General features: G+C 41.5%; 1 protein-coding gene across 10 annotated transcripts in view; it reads left to right on the top strand.

The window, feature by feature from the left end:
• LOC120948468 (uncharacterized) overlaps positions 1–15,441 on the top strand; it is a 93,520-nt gene that overhangs the window by 45,483 nt on the left and 32,596 nt on the right. Inside the window, exons 2-3 of one of the 10 annotated variants that reach the window (XM_049605544.1) lie at positions 9,036–9,715; positions 11,665–11,700. The exons of 8 other annotated variants lie outside the window; for them this stretch is intronic. In XM_049605544.1, coding sequence (XP_049461501.1) covers positions 9,647–9,715; positions 11,665–11,700 — 105 coding nt within the window. In that variant the 5' untranslated portion in view covers positions 9,036–9,646. The remainder of the gene's footprint in view (positions 1–9,035; positions 9,716–11,664; positions 11,701–15,441) is intronic. One more of the 10 variants, XM_049605546.1, reaches the window with a different exon arrangement.

Here is a 15,441-nt window from a genome sequence, read left to right as displayed (position 1 = left end):
TACAACACTACGTGCTGGTTAGCTTTCCACCAGCACTCCAGCCTATACCCTTCAGTGTTGCACAATCCTTATCTTTGATTGCAAAATGTCCTCCAAAACACTCAACGACGAGTGTCCTTTGTTCCCTCCGGTCCCAAAACCCGAGTGTGCGTACTTGTAGACTGTTTCCCAAATGTGTCTGTCCGTTTCCCCGCTGTGGAAGTTCTTATAAATCCAGTACCATACCTCACAGCAGCTTACATCTTTGTGTCTTTGTACATCCCAAATAATGTAACGTTGGCTAAGTCTACTCTGAAAAAAAAGGTCGCTACGTAAACATCAATTCCAAGAAATCACACTTAATGATCAGTATCGCTTCAAAACTATATCTACACTAGTTGTAAACTCGTATGCAGCTGTTTGGGATATGCCAGCACATATCCTTACATTTCCCACAACAAGTGGCATTTGTTTCTGTTGCTGAGGTCATCTAAGAGTCATCTAACTCCAAATACCTCTATACTGTAAAATGCTTCAATGCTCTAAGACGACAAAGAACAAACGTCGCTGAGCGTTACTGTTTTCAGTTGTTTCAACAAAGAAACACTCTTTGCTTCGATGGCTGCACTTGAGTTTTGGATTTTGCACAATTGCACATACCAGTATGCGAAAGACAAACAGCAATACAATGGTCTGTCTTGAAACAATCCTACCCATCTATTCATTCCACCCTATATTCTTGGAGTAGTACATGGGGCTTACTTTCGTTGTAAGACGCTGGTTGTTGCAAGGGGAAGAATTTGCATGCTTTCACTACGGTAAACATTAAGGACAGGATTTTTCCATTTACGATGGCTCACAATCACGGCACGTATAAGCTAAGGACTTGGTTAACATTTTTAACGAGATATAGCTCAAGATCAAACCATATATGGGGCTGACATACACACATACACGTAAAATCAGTTCGTGGTTGAGTTTACGTGGTTTCAGAGGTACGGTGTGTTCCCGAGTTACGCGGATTCGGAGATGCGCGGTTTTTCTATATTTGACAGATCATATGTCAAATCAGTTCAATTTGCTTCAAGGATTGTCAAATGCAAAATTAATTGCCTTTCTGCTACATTATTTAAACCAGAAAATAGCCAAATTTTCGGCACGAATTAACTGATCTTGAACAAACAGATTGATCATACGTTTTTGATTGAAATACGTGATATTCGCTAATCGCAAAGATTCGAGTTACGCGGCTACTTCAGAGATGCAAAAAGTATGTATCTCGGACATAGACTGTATTTTTTTTTAACACTACAATTTTAGAGCAAATTGTAGTGATTTGACACATCCGTTTACCAGTATACAATAAATTTCCACACATCAATTTATCAGTATACAATAAATTTCCACTGTCATTAAATGTTTATATCTTTAACTGTAGAAAACAAAACCATTCTTCTTAGTGAATCCTAAAACAGAAATAATACCGAAATTAAAACTTTAAATTTAAACCCCTTTCTTTCATTTAAAAAATATTATTCAACAAGCCTGGATAGTCAGGGACAGACTGTGTTTGTGTACATCAAAATATACAACACCCTTTTTGGCTGCTGGTCCAATGATCCCACCAAAGAGATATAATAAAATAGTGCATTTATTGTCAAAAGGGCTCTGTTACCATTCAATAACCAAATATTTATGACACATTAATTAAATGTTTACCTGGTATTGCAAAAGCCCCGAACCACGGTAGGAGCCCTCCCATGGAGTATTTAACGATCGAAGATTCCCACCTTCTGCTCCACATTCCCATACTTTGAACCCATTTTATGGGTGCTTCCGCAGGGCCCATACAAATGCCCGCCTGCCGAATAGTACGAGATTGAAGCACCGTTCCAAAAACGGGCACTAAACGAATACGAAATCGACATCCGGTAGACATTTCCGTCCTCTTTCGGATGGTTTCGTCCTTGGCGCACATTAAGATTCGAGATCGAGTAAAAGAGGGAACCGGAAACTGTTAGGAAGCGGCATTCGTAAACCTTTCCACCCACTTTTCGCCACTGCTTCTCTAGTTCCGTGCCGATGTGACCTCGACGGACAAACTGGGTTGGATAGCGGGCGGGAAGGAATGTAATGACCATTGAAGGGTCCGGATCGATTGATTTCGACGAGATAAAAAAAAACAACAACGCCCTTTCAATGTAGGTGAAGCTGCCATTGGGACGATTTATTTGACATTCTTTTTCGTCCGAGTGAGTCGATCGGTGGAGACGAAGAGGAAAAAAACCGACTTCATGACAAATTGCTTTCGTTGCTTCACAGTACCGTTCATGAACGCGGGAGAATGTGATATGGTGCTGCTCTTGAGAACATTTCCCCTACCAGCGTGTTGTTCCAGTTGCCCTCAATCGTCCCTAACGATGCATTACCAACAGCCAACAGTCCATCAAGTATATGGAACAGTATTTTGAGTGCGATCACGATACCATCACAGAGCTGATGCGCTTAGTGGTAAACTTTTCCGCGCTCGTAAGTACCATATACCTGCGGACGAGCACTTGTTCGAACAATAACGATCAAAATTAACCGGCAGTAAAAAAGAAACCCCTGCAACTGTCGGCATCGCTGAAGCATGTAACAAGACCCACAAAAGACCACACCTACTCAAACGCGCATACAGCACCCAACCTATCACATCATTGTCGGCTTTTGCCCGCAGTCAATAAAACGGGTGGCATAGAAATTCACTTTAAGCCCAATAAATGTCCCCTGATTCCCGCCCCACTCAGGGCGTAGCGGTCGGGGAAAGCCGTGCCGGGGAAGGGATCTGCAAGTGCTAAAGCATGTTCAGTCGACTAAAAATAACTACCGAAACCGAGGAAGCGACCGGTGAACATAAACTGCCTTTTCCCGGTCCCCGTACAGGCAGAAGCTGTCCCGTTGCGCCTGAATGTATGCATGCATACATCAAGCGCTCAGCGGTGGAAGCTTAGATACGCCGCACGCTATAGCACAGGGGCGTGTGAGTGTATGTGTGCCTCTGGACGTGTGTGAGTGAGTGAATGTGTATGTTTGTGTGTACTTAGCATGTTCGTGTTCCCGACCAGACTCGCTTTTCTTAAAGTGTAGAGACGCTCGGGCTATCTTCACGCCAAATTAGATTTGCCAGTCCTTTCCGGTCCACTCTTTCCGGGTGAGCCTCAAGTTGCGTCGACTTTCCTTAGTTTTTCGCTTCCAGCGAATTCACACACACACACACTCACATATATCTCATTTGCTAAGCGACAACAAGGTGAAGGCAGTCACGGAAAGACATCACCTGGGCCGTTTGTTTTCTGCCCAACACGCTGCCAGCCAGCCAGCCTCCCGGGAAGATGGCGTGGCGAGCGTTTTATCGTTCCGGGTCCCGGTCTGTCTGTCAAGCGATGCGTGTCCGTAGAAAACGTCTTACCCTAGCCAAGGGAGGCGAAGACAGTGCCGCAAAAACGATGCTTCGCAGGTTAAACAGTAAACTGTTTTTGTTTGCCCTATCCCTCAAGTGTCATCCAATTTAGCTACCGTACGTGAATTTATCGCCACCGCCTGGACGACGATGACCTAGCGTTCGTTCGCTTTACTAATAGGTCACATTCGCACAAAACTTTTCTCGTTGGCATGCGTTGGTATGTGTGCTCCGGTTGTTGTTATTCTGTTAATGTGACCCACCTTATAATTCTGTTTTTATTTCCATGCTTTGTGCGTTGTTATTCAATCAGCAGAACAACAGGATAAGCTACAGCCTGGAATGGTGTGCTATTTTGGGGGTGAGATCTTATCATAACCTTCAGGTACATCGCCTTAGCTTTTCCTCAATTAAGCTTTTCTATCACATTTCCGCACATCCTAGGGAGCTTAACCAGCTTAAGCCTAGATCAGAGCGGCTGTAGGAACCAACACTGCCCGGTAAACGTCAGCACGCTCGTACACTAGTAGGCTGTATGTAATAGTCAAAGTTAGGAATTGTTGTATCGCACCCGAGAGTGCTGCTGGTTTACCTTTGGCAGTTTTCCTGTTAATTTCGCCAGGAACACATGCAATCGTAATAAGTTTCACCGTCCTTATCAAACATTTCATCGTGTGCGCGCGATGATTCCCTTCTGAGCGATAACGCTGGGCAAACAGAAAACGATGGTCAAGTGGATATAATGTGCTTCGAAGTAATTTTCTTGCTCCCATAAGAAAACAGAAAACTTTCTATACCACCAACCAATGATGCTGGTGTAATCTTGCAGCACGAAAACTTTTCCCTGCCAGTGCGTTTGCTGGGAACTTTCTCCGCATTTGCTTTATTGTTTACCGAGATGTGCTTCAATAGCGATTATTGTAAAGTTCAAAATATTTGTTTTTTCTTGTGTATGACCCCTGCACCCACCTTTTGTTCAGGGTTTCAATTAGACGGTTTGACGTACGTCTCACTGTCGGTATTATGGTGAGCTGAACTTTACAGCTCATAAATTAAAACGCGCTCGTCGGCTTACGGGAATCGGCATGGCATGGGCTTTGATTAATATTGCACACGCTTAAGAAGTGCTCGTTCGGTTCCCCGCGTCCTCTCTTGGTTCCATTATCAATTCATTGCCACCGTTGACTTCCTGTCTCGCCGTGATGGGAGCTGCCTGTGGATGGAAATGGAAAACTTCTCTTTCAGTCATTAATTTTTAACTTACAGCAATTCCAAGCTGCAAAGCGGAACAATATCTACAGAGCTGTATACTTTCTTTGGCAAGAGATTTGTTCCATTTTGCAGAACATTCTTAGCAGCGATGTATTTTTCTAAATGCAAGAAATATCAACTTTGATGTACTAGTGCTGGAAACATTTGTTATTCATGAAAATAATGAGACAAAAAATAAACGAAAACTTTGTAGCGACTACCAAAACTGCTCCAGCTTTTCCAGCAACCTGCCGTTGCTTTTTTACTAACAAAAGTTCTGCTCAGTTTTTTGGTTGTTGCTCCATGTAAAACCGGAAAACACACCAAAGATAACGACAGTCAAAGATACATAAAACCATTAACGATGCCGTTCGGAGAAAGTGACGCCTCGGTTCGTCTCTGGTACGACAGATCGAGGATATACACACGGCAGTGTGGGATCATCATCATGCTTCCGAGCGAATTTGCATAAACCAACATAAACTTCCGTTCCATCCCATTTACGAGCCTTTAACAGAAAGTTGCGTTTTTCTGTGTGTGCGATTCTGCAAAATTTGGGAAGCGCAAGGAAAAAACAAACGCAGCAGATTGAGACACAGTTTTAGCTGGAGCATTCTTGCCCGCATGGTGAAAATGGTGTTGGTTTTTTTAAGTCGATCAGGGTAGTAATGTGCGAGTAAAGTACCGATATTTGTTTAACGATCTGTTTATTAACTTAGAAATAATAACATAATTGAAAAACAAACAAGCTAAATGGCATATAAGTTCGTAATGACAATATCGTCTCCTCCCCCAGTTTAGGCAGTTAGTTGAAGAACAGATGTAGATTAAATCAAGGTAGAATTTATATGGAAAAACTTTTTGTTACCATTCCTTTTTGAGTGTTTCAGGAATAAATTTTTCATACAATTATTATCAACCGTCAGAAAAAGAACTTTGTAAACTTGTGTAATCAACGTCAAACCAACCCCTACTCATTCGTTCAATCGCGCAGAAAGATTGCAAGCCGTGGAATAAGGCAAGAACAATCTTCTTTTGCTCAATGAATCGTACAAATTGAATGACTGGTAGAACTAAAAAAGAACAAAATACCTTGTATCAGTTTTATGGCTCGAAATGGTGATGCAGCAAGAACCTTCTACCTGGTGGGCAATTAATGTTTTTAACATCAGCGCTAATGTGGTTATGATTAAACTCGGTCCTTGTTGAGGCGCTTTTAACGAGCACAGTCCACAGTTTGCTACTGTTCATTTTATTGCCTTTCAAGCTCTTGAGAAAATTTCACTCTGAGTTCGTTTTTCATCTACACTGCACAAGCAAAAAACAAAAAGAAACACTGGATACTGCAAGCATGACAGCACGGTTTCGAAGAAACTCACCAACACTATAATTAATTTCCCTGCCAACAAAGACATACACACCCACTAGAAAGGAGCTCTTTTCACAAGCAACCCTTGCACCGTTGGTCGTCGGTTTTCTTTGCCTAGGTTTGCCCTCTACATCTTGATGAGATGAAAACAAACTCAGGAAGACCCACATGCTTGCCGTCGTCGAGGACACCGAGCAACAATAGAATTTGGACGAGCAGAACGTGTCTCGGGCTTGAAGTTTGCGGTTTTACTTCCCCTTCTGATGTTCTGATAAGGGCAAGTCGGTCGGTCGGTCGGACTGTTGTCTTTAGTTTGATCCTTTAGATGTTTCACTGTACCGGGTGCTGGCAACATGGTCTGTGTCTGTTGCCACAAAGCCACCCTTCGGCACTGGTGTAAAAGATGGGGCGATCTAAACGAGAAAGGGTTATGAGGATGAGAGATAGACAGAGAAAGAGTGTGCTTTAAAGCAACGTGTTTGAGCATCAACACTATGGCTAAAGCTTATCATCTACAAGTGATGGTATGGTCTTGTTCTTTCATCTCAATGAATCATTACTATCAGATGTAAATGAAAGATTGCAAATGTTTAGTTAAGCGGTCTGAAACAGACCTCATGATTCTAACGAATGCTGCTGTTTCATCATTTGAAATTGATCGGTCGAACAAGAGACTCGGAATAATAACTTGGTATCAATAGAGCTTTATCGTTCAAAGCTTCCCAACTTGAGATGCTGGCTCCAAGCAATATGCTCTAAACAAATTCCCAAAAGAGAAAAAGACTACTAAATAAGCTTTTGGAAAATATTTCAAGTAAACGGGCTATAATACGACATTGGTAGCGCGTAACAATGGTATATATCATAGAAATGGATTCTATATTTTTAATTTGGAGTTGAAAACTGATAACATTTTGTGCGTAATTTTTATCACTGTTTGCACAATTAATTACTATTACAGAAAAAATATACCGTAAAACATGAATACTGTAGTAAAATCAATTAAACATGTGGAATTTAAATTCAATATAGTGCAGTTATGGTCTAAATCCATCATAATAACTCTTTTCTGAAAAACGGTAAATATATGTTATTCAAACATAGTGTTTGTACATATGTTTGCTTTTTGTATCGTCAAAGGAATGTTTTGCTCCTCCATAGAAAACCCTTTGGTGACACATTTTTTCTATATATATATTTACAGCGTAAACAAACTCATCCCCATCTTTCAAAAAATGACAGCAAAAACAGAACTGGAAAAGAACTATTCTTTCGCTCGCATTAACCCGCCCTTACTAGCATCCTACGCTGCTTGCTAGGCTCCCCATTCCCCGAGGGTTAAGATTTCGCGAGAAAAACATCCTATTTCCGTCCCTCGTACGGACGAAAGCTTTGAAAAGCCGCACATGAACCGACCAAGTTTATTGCGTTGTTTTGCACACTTCCTTGAGTGTGGCAACACTAGCTTTCGGGGGACATATGGCCCCGGGGCACAGCAAGGACACATTTATGGTTACCCAATCTGGTAAAGAAGATTAAATTTTCATCACATTTGCATTACGCTTACCGGTGCCGAAGCTTTTGAGATGTCCCTCGTGGAAAAAGGTGGAAGGTCTTACTGTAAGATGAGCTACAAAAACACAACAATCGCCAGTACAATGATCTAGGAAGGTGACAATAGTTTGTTATTCGTTTATTTTTAGCCTAGCCATCAACTATTTGAAATCGTGTTTCAGTAAGCACTTGCGACAAAACTCAATTTTGTACCATTATAAATTTAAACAGTCAGCGCCATGTCTACTCCCTAAAAGCATTCATTAATCAAAAACAAGATTTCTGGTCACAATGTCAAACGACTCCAAGGTTTAATTGCTTATTCCATCGAGGGCAAGTTCAAAAGAAGTGATTCCAGGTGCCTCCGATTCCATTAGACGCACGTTAGGAGCAACCATTTTATTAGTATTATTATCACAACATGCTTTCAACTGCAAGCTCTGCTCAACGCAAACTCATTTTATGACCGAACAACCACAAACAAAAACATACCACACTAGACGCCATTTTTTCAGATTTAATGGTTATAACCCACTTTAAGGGGTAGAAGCTTCCCTTAATACACCACTTTGCCTGCCATCCTATCAGTACAAGTGAACGATCCATCCTCTGTTCGCACACCCTTTTGCTGAGCGTATTCATTCCCCGTAATGGAATTAATTTGTCGTTAACTGTTTTCTTTTCCAACATTTCCATTCCTTACCTTGTTGCTTGTATACGCCCGCGTGTTTTCCGCTATTGCCCACTACGTGTTTGCTCCATCCTTCCCTGTATCCGTACGATGAATGTAGTCCGTGTTCTTGTGAACCAATCGTTTCGACACCCACCCCTAAAACTTTCGAGCACCGACAGACGAAAGTGAGGCGTAACTTTTCAGCCTTGCAACTATTTCCTGCCCCAAAGCCGATAGCCGTGCTGTGCCAGCATCCAGCAGTGCCGTGGTGTTGGCGCAGACGAAAGCAACAACCTTGTCTTTATTGCGCGATGTTGCGCAACTGTACATACTTTCTACGTGTTTGGCTTCTTTAGTGAAATGACCTGTTTGTGTGAATCTTTCCCCCTGTTTTCGTCTTTCACGTTCATTGTTAGCTGTTCTGTTCGGAACTTTCTGTCATTTCCGTTCCGTCCCGTTTGTTTGACTGGGTGTTACTGTGCGTGAACATCCCCGTCCCGTGGGTGTTTCGTGTTCAAGAGTTTATATTTTTCTCATCTCTAATTACATCTCTTGTTTTTCTTTTTTCTCTTTTTTCTCTTGCATATTTCGTATAGGTATGTAAATGCGCCATACTTCGTCATACGCATACTCTTATTCATTTCAACGCGTACATTTCTTCCTTCCGGCTTGACGTGTATTGTTTAAGCTGTATCACTCTACGACATTTATACTTTCCACAGCCATTTTCGTTCTATTTCTATCTCTTTTCTATTGTTTCGTTCTAGTTTTTTTGAAGTCATCTAAAACAGAGCTATACATCTTTCAATTTCTTGTGTTTAGGCAGTAAGCGAACAAACCAAACAGAAAAGAATCTAGCAAAACTGATTGTCCACTCCCTTGCTCATGCGTAATCAACGATGCTGCGCGGGGAAGATCATACGTGTACGAAACTAAACTTCATTGTTCTACTGTAGTGATGTTGTAATGTAATATGGTGCATGACATATCTCTAGCGCTGAATTGTACAAGCTTTTCACTAATCTGCAGTATATAAAGTGTTATTTCGATGGTGAAAATTGCTTCGGCTGCTTGGATCCAGCGCCAAGAATGCTGCCGTTAGCTAGAAGGAAAAGGAAAAAGAGACAAACAATCAAAAAAAGTCTTTGCTACAAAAAATATAACTGCGAGCAACCATTTTGTATACCACCATCTCGACGTCCTCGAACCCGTAACGGTTCCATCGGCTAGCCGCGATACAAGCAGCGAATAGCGGACCACAGCGTATTCGAAGATTGCGCAGCATACCTTCACATATCGTGCCGGGTGTGGACACATCGAGGCGTGCTTCTCTGTTTCTTGTTTCTGTGTCTGTGTTCAACTTCACTCCATTTACTGCATGTCCAACGTCATGGAGGTCAGAAGGAAAATCAAATTTCTCATACCCTCGACCATACGCGAGGTGAAGGTATGAATGAATCTAAATATATTTATACCTTTCCCCGTCCAATTTTGTTTCGTTTCATCCGCCTTAAAGCTACAGTCAATTTTTAGCATAAGTCAAACTTCAACTCAATGTCAACGTTTTGTGCTCTTTTTTTATCTCTTTATTCACCTTCACACAGTAATGGTTCAGATAATTCCGTGATTTCTATTCTTCAATAAATTCAAATCCAATGCACTAAGCCCCTTTGATTGTAATCCTTTTACCAATGCTTAAATGTTTTGCATTCGATGGTACCAAAACGATTGTGTTGTGTTGTGTTCCAGTGTTATCAATGTTTTCTGATGTAAAAATTTCAATTGTAATTTCCGTTAATACAATTTACCCTCTTGATGTATGCGTGGTGCTTAATGTGTTCCCTTTCCCCAAAAACTCAACACATTTAGTTGAAGATTCAAAACAACAACCTTCTGTTGCCATTGTTCATTCTTTGTCCGAGTTATGTTTGCGCTTTGTGAAACGCTTTTGTTTTTTTACATCATAAGCCCTTCTCTGTATTGGTTGCAACGTTGTAAACCACAGCGCTGCGCAGCGAAAGGAAATGAGGGATGATTTATTGAGCAGTTCATACGAAAACAACATCAATCGATTTCTTATCGGAAATTGGTTACATCTGTCATTTCGCTTTTTGTCATGTCCGTTTGAACCCGTACACCGGCATGCGTGGCATCCGGTATAGAACGACACCGCACGCAGCCAGAACGGAAATGGGCGTTTATGCTTGTCACATACAAAAAGTTGTTTTGTTTAGCCCGGCCACCCAGGGATGGCAGGAGCTTTATACGTCTTTTTCCACTAGCTCAACCCAGCAAAGCGTCTGCTACTAGGAACATCAAGCATGGAGCAAAACCATGCCCATTCGGCGGATTAAAACGAGAAAAATAAACAACTCCTATCACGGTGGCTGCCAGCTGCTAACCCGCACACCATGCGGGCTGGCTTTGAGTAAAAGCTTCCGGCGTGAACCGTCCTTGTGCTGCATGTCATTTTGATTGCGCAACATACGCATAATTCACAACCGCGAGCGAGGTCGACTCTGCTACCTTCTGCTGCTCCCTATCGTCGAGCGTGATGCAGCTTATCACAGGGAAAATGTAAAAAAAAGAAAGTTAAAAAAGTTTCTTCTCCCTAACCCGCAAAAAAGAAATGAACATGCTCATGCTTTCGTGACTCCGGTGTGGGACGGCACACGTAACAGGAAGAAAGTTTACCGCACAGATACAAGACGCGCACTGATTTTATTCATGTTTTAGTTGCAAGAACGCTCGTTCTGGCCTTGCCGACCCGTTTCCAAGCTCCTGACCCCATGCGCCCCCCGCGTGAAAGTGAGACGGTGATTTATGTTTTTCTGTCCGGTATGTTGATTCATTTCCTTAAAATGTACCGTCGTCGTTCATTGTGTGGCACCCAACAACACCGGTCATCGGACTGGTCTCGATAGGGGCCGAAAGGCATAACGGAATTCTTAGAAGGTTTCGTAATTCACAACTTTTCTCCCTTACAAGGCGGCGATACAGCTGGTTTGGCTGTTGTTCTGCGGGGGTCGGGGGATTTGAATCTTCGCGCATGAAATTATCCTCCTTACCCGTGTATAGTGTTTGTATCCGTCCTTCGGTTCTGGGCGAGAAGTTCGCACTATTTCCCTGCTTTTGGTGCCAGTTTGAAATATTACGTTCCCCGGTTTTGTTTCCCTTAAAGCACCTGTCATAAGATGCTTTAAGTTCTTGTGTAGTGCTCCCAAATCTCGCAAAATACAATCCACTTCATGCTTCATCTTGACGCTTTGATTGATTCCTTCTCTCTCTTTCTGTCTGTCTCTTTCTTTCGACATTTTTAAATACCACTAAATGTCGAACCAATTATTAACCCACCCGAAATACATTAACAAACATGACACTCTTTGAGACAATCAGGAACTGGAGCACTTATTGGCAGACACTGAGTCGCAGGTATGTATCGTTGGGTTACTTTCATTTTCGGTTTGCTGCTTGTTACATCAGTCGCGGCGCTCGGTACCATTGCTTGGTGCCGTTCGTCCTTCTCGAGCTAATAAATACCCACGTGTGATAGTTAGATAGTGTGTGCGTGTGTGTGTGTGTGTGTGGCTTATAGGTAGGGATTACTGTAGCAAACGACGTAGGAAGCAAAGGTATTTTAAGTCCATTTCGCTTTCTTGGCACTCACCTTCAGCTTGACAGTAGAGCGTAACCTTAAGCTTGACGGAATCTGGCGATCAACACTTGTCGAATAATTACTTTCCCAAATTACATGTACCACGATGAAGCACGAGTTACTTTGGCTCAATTGTTGATTTGTTTCGTCCTTTAGGAGTGTGCGTGTTTGTGAATTATGGGCACGCATCTTAGTGTAGGCGTTTGCTCCATTAAAACGCCACATTTAAACTTTATACACACCTTTGACCACCGTTTGATCACCGTACTATTTAGGTTATGGCAACTAATCAACGAACACGAACAAGTGATGTACCATTAAAAATGGTTGCAATGGAGAGCAATCATTTCAATGAAATTGGATAACCGCAGATGTGTTAATTTGAAGGAAGTTAGCACAACCTAATTCAGAAAGATGATAATTAAATCAGGGTTTAAAGTTACCAGTTTTAGTAAATAGCTGAATTATTCCTAGTATAGGTGTACAATGTCAAAGTTGACAGGTAATGTGAAACATCATAATTTCATTACAGTTTCATGCATAATTTTCCTGCAAAAGATAATTAAATGCTACCAATGTCACCGAGTGGCTCCAAACTACCAAAACAGAATAAGCTGCATTATACGCTAATTATATTAAAATATTGCATAAAACTCTTGTTGACGTTTATGACCATCATCTTCGAAACAGCCAGCGAAAACAGCCAACACAATGAACTGTACGAACGACCGCCATATAACAAAAAAGTATTCAGAACAACACCAAAATTTTACCAAACACCCTCGTACAAGGACCGGACTTACATCAACCTGCAGCATGCCGAGTAGATTGTCAATAGGGCACATTATTATCATGCTTGGCTTCCCAGAGCTAGCCAGCAGCCTGCTTCATACCATTGCCAGTGATGTGCAACCTTCTCTAAGGCAAAACAAAGCGGGCGGTTATTTTTCGGATCGTCCTGTCCAGCCCAAACTTTAACCATCGGTCAGCCCACGATGTACCACTGAGTACTGGGTGGAAACGACCACTGATGAATTGAGCAAGCAACAACCCTGTGGATGGTAAAATTTGTTACAGTTTTTGGCAGCTACCAAATTTAAAATAACATATACTAACACACACACACACATAGATACATACACTCACTCACCTATTTTCGTTGTACATTTTGTCCTGGTCGACAGCGTACGACGAAACTTCACTGCAGAACAACCACAACATTGTAAGGTTGGTGGCGCGCTAGACACGAACACTAACTGTTCCAAAGGGATAGCGCTTTCCAGGAATCGTGGTGCCCAAACCACCGGGTAGATAAGTTTTGAATAATCCATTGGATGCTTCATTGAGCTAGGTGCTTTTTTCGCCTTCTCATGTGTTGGTAAATAGGATTAGAGATGTGAATGAAACTGTATCTCGGTGGATGGGATGCGTTTTATCGTTCTCCACACTGTTTTCTGTTCGTACCGTAAAAATAGTTGCGTAATATTTCAGTGACAGTTTCATACATTATTACAATCTTATATTCCCGAATCAATTCTATACATAGCTTTCAAAATGCACAGTACGTCATAGGAAAATGTAGAAAATCTCTAATACAAAAAAACGCATTGAGCTATCGTACTTTCACCAAACATGGAAAGCAAACATTAATCAACTTTCACTTTCTGAATACCGACATTTACAGCGTTTCATATGACAGCCAGATTGTTTGAACAGGACTTCATCCGTTTGCCAGACGCCAAATCAAATCAATCCGATATAAACAAATCTAACGTGAAAAGCCATGTTCATTCGCACTTCTCTCGCATGAGCAACATTTTCGAAAGGAATTCTTGCTAACATGTTCAGTTTTGAAGAACCTAAAAACCATCGATTCGATTCCATTCCATTCCAACAATTAATGAAATTACATTGAAGTGTTACAGTTGCTACAATTTAGTATTGGTTTGCATAAAGAAGATGTAGAACTATTATAGATTTTGAAATGATTATACATGAATGGTTTATTGGTTACTTTATTAAAAATGAACTTAAAACATTAACTTGAATTAGAACCATGGAGTTTTGAGAATAGCTACAGCCAAGATTATTTCTTCTGAAGTTTTGACATGTGCAATCAATCAATCAGATTGTTTAATTTTCAAGCACTGTTGGGTCTGCAAAAACAATTTGTACAATCTGTTTATTTTCAATCGTATTTACAACTTAAAACACGACAACTAACCACAATTCAATCTAATGACCAGCAAGCGTGCCCATAGCTTGCCACCAGGCGTCTCCATTCTCCAATCGAAATAGACAGATTTCCACTCCTATTTACCATCATCCCAACATTTCCTATTACTGTAACAGCTAGCAACGGGATTCAATTGATACTCATTTCGTCGTTCAGTGAGAAACAGGATCCAATAAAATCGATTCAACGGTCATTCGATATGTTTTACGAGCTTAATGTTCCCCGATTTCAACCAAAAGGCAGACAGTTTTGCGCCGTATTTGGGGCTGTGCATTCAAGCTTAACGAAGAACACGCGCATTGTGTGCATGTGTACGTGTGATTCGATATCAAATAGCGTGTTTTCGTGATTTTTCAGAGATTTGCAAACAAAATTATCGTCACCATCGTTGCGCACCAGTTGCGTTGGATGGCGTTGGGAGGAACGGATCGGGCTTGCGTACGGATTGTGGCGTAGGAAAAGTAAAGCTCTCGTGTTTATTCACTCGCTTTACGCTTCACAAACCGTGTTCCGTTATTTCATCTTGCACAACTGTCTCTGTTGTCAAGATGAGATCTACAAGATGTCTCGGCTTAAATTTGTACACAAATAAAACGGCTCAGTACACTTCCTTTTCCACATCACAGTCAATACGAGCAGGATTATCGGAGTGTGATGCATAAAATCTTGGTTTACGTCTTGCTGCGCTGTATGTTGCCATACTCACGTGTGAATTTGTTGCAGCACCGCTTTGGCAAAAAAGGTATTGTAAGTGTTGTACTTTTTTTCTGTTTCGCCGTTTGCACATACGAACGCCGTTCGTACGCCGTTTGCTATAGTAATACGAACCATTCAATCATGATTTAAATAAAACTCCTTTTTATCCCAAACTCCTAGCGTTATTAGTTGTTTTATGTTTCATCATTGTACCATTGAAACGATCCGCAAGCTTTCAGTAACAAAATTATATTTTTCAAACAGTCTTTTTGTCTTACATCGACCCATCACGCAACGGACGTGCGGTATAACGTTTCATAACACGTTCCAAAAACCCACGAAATCCGTCTGATCCTGTTCGCATATCGCATGAGCAAATGTTTGCAAAAATGGAATAAATTTGTTTTCCACTCTAGCACGCCACATTGGCCTTCTCGATCCTCGGCGGCTCTGCTGGTTTTCGAATGAAGATAAAGCGCGTACACACGCTTCAAACATAAGTTGCAGCGTGGGCTTTAATACGAGTGATGGATGGTAAAAGAGTCGTTATCGTAGAATAACATGGTTTAGTCATGAATGGAGAGAG

Source organism: Anopheles coluzzii, chromosome 2, assembly GCF_943734685.1.
Source record: "Anopheles coluzzii chromosome 2, AcolN3, whole genome shotgun sequence".
NCBI lineage: Eukaryota > Metazoa > Arthropoda > Insecta > Diptera > Culicidae > Anopheles > Anopheles coluzzii.
Note: the sequence above shows the minus strand (reverse complement) of the source record. Positions and strands in the feature narration are given on the sequence as shown.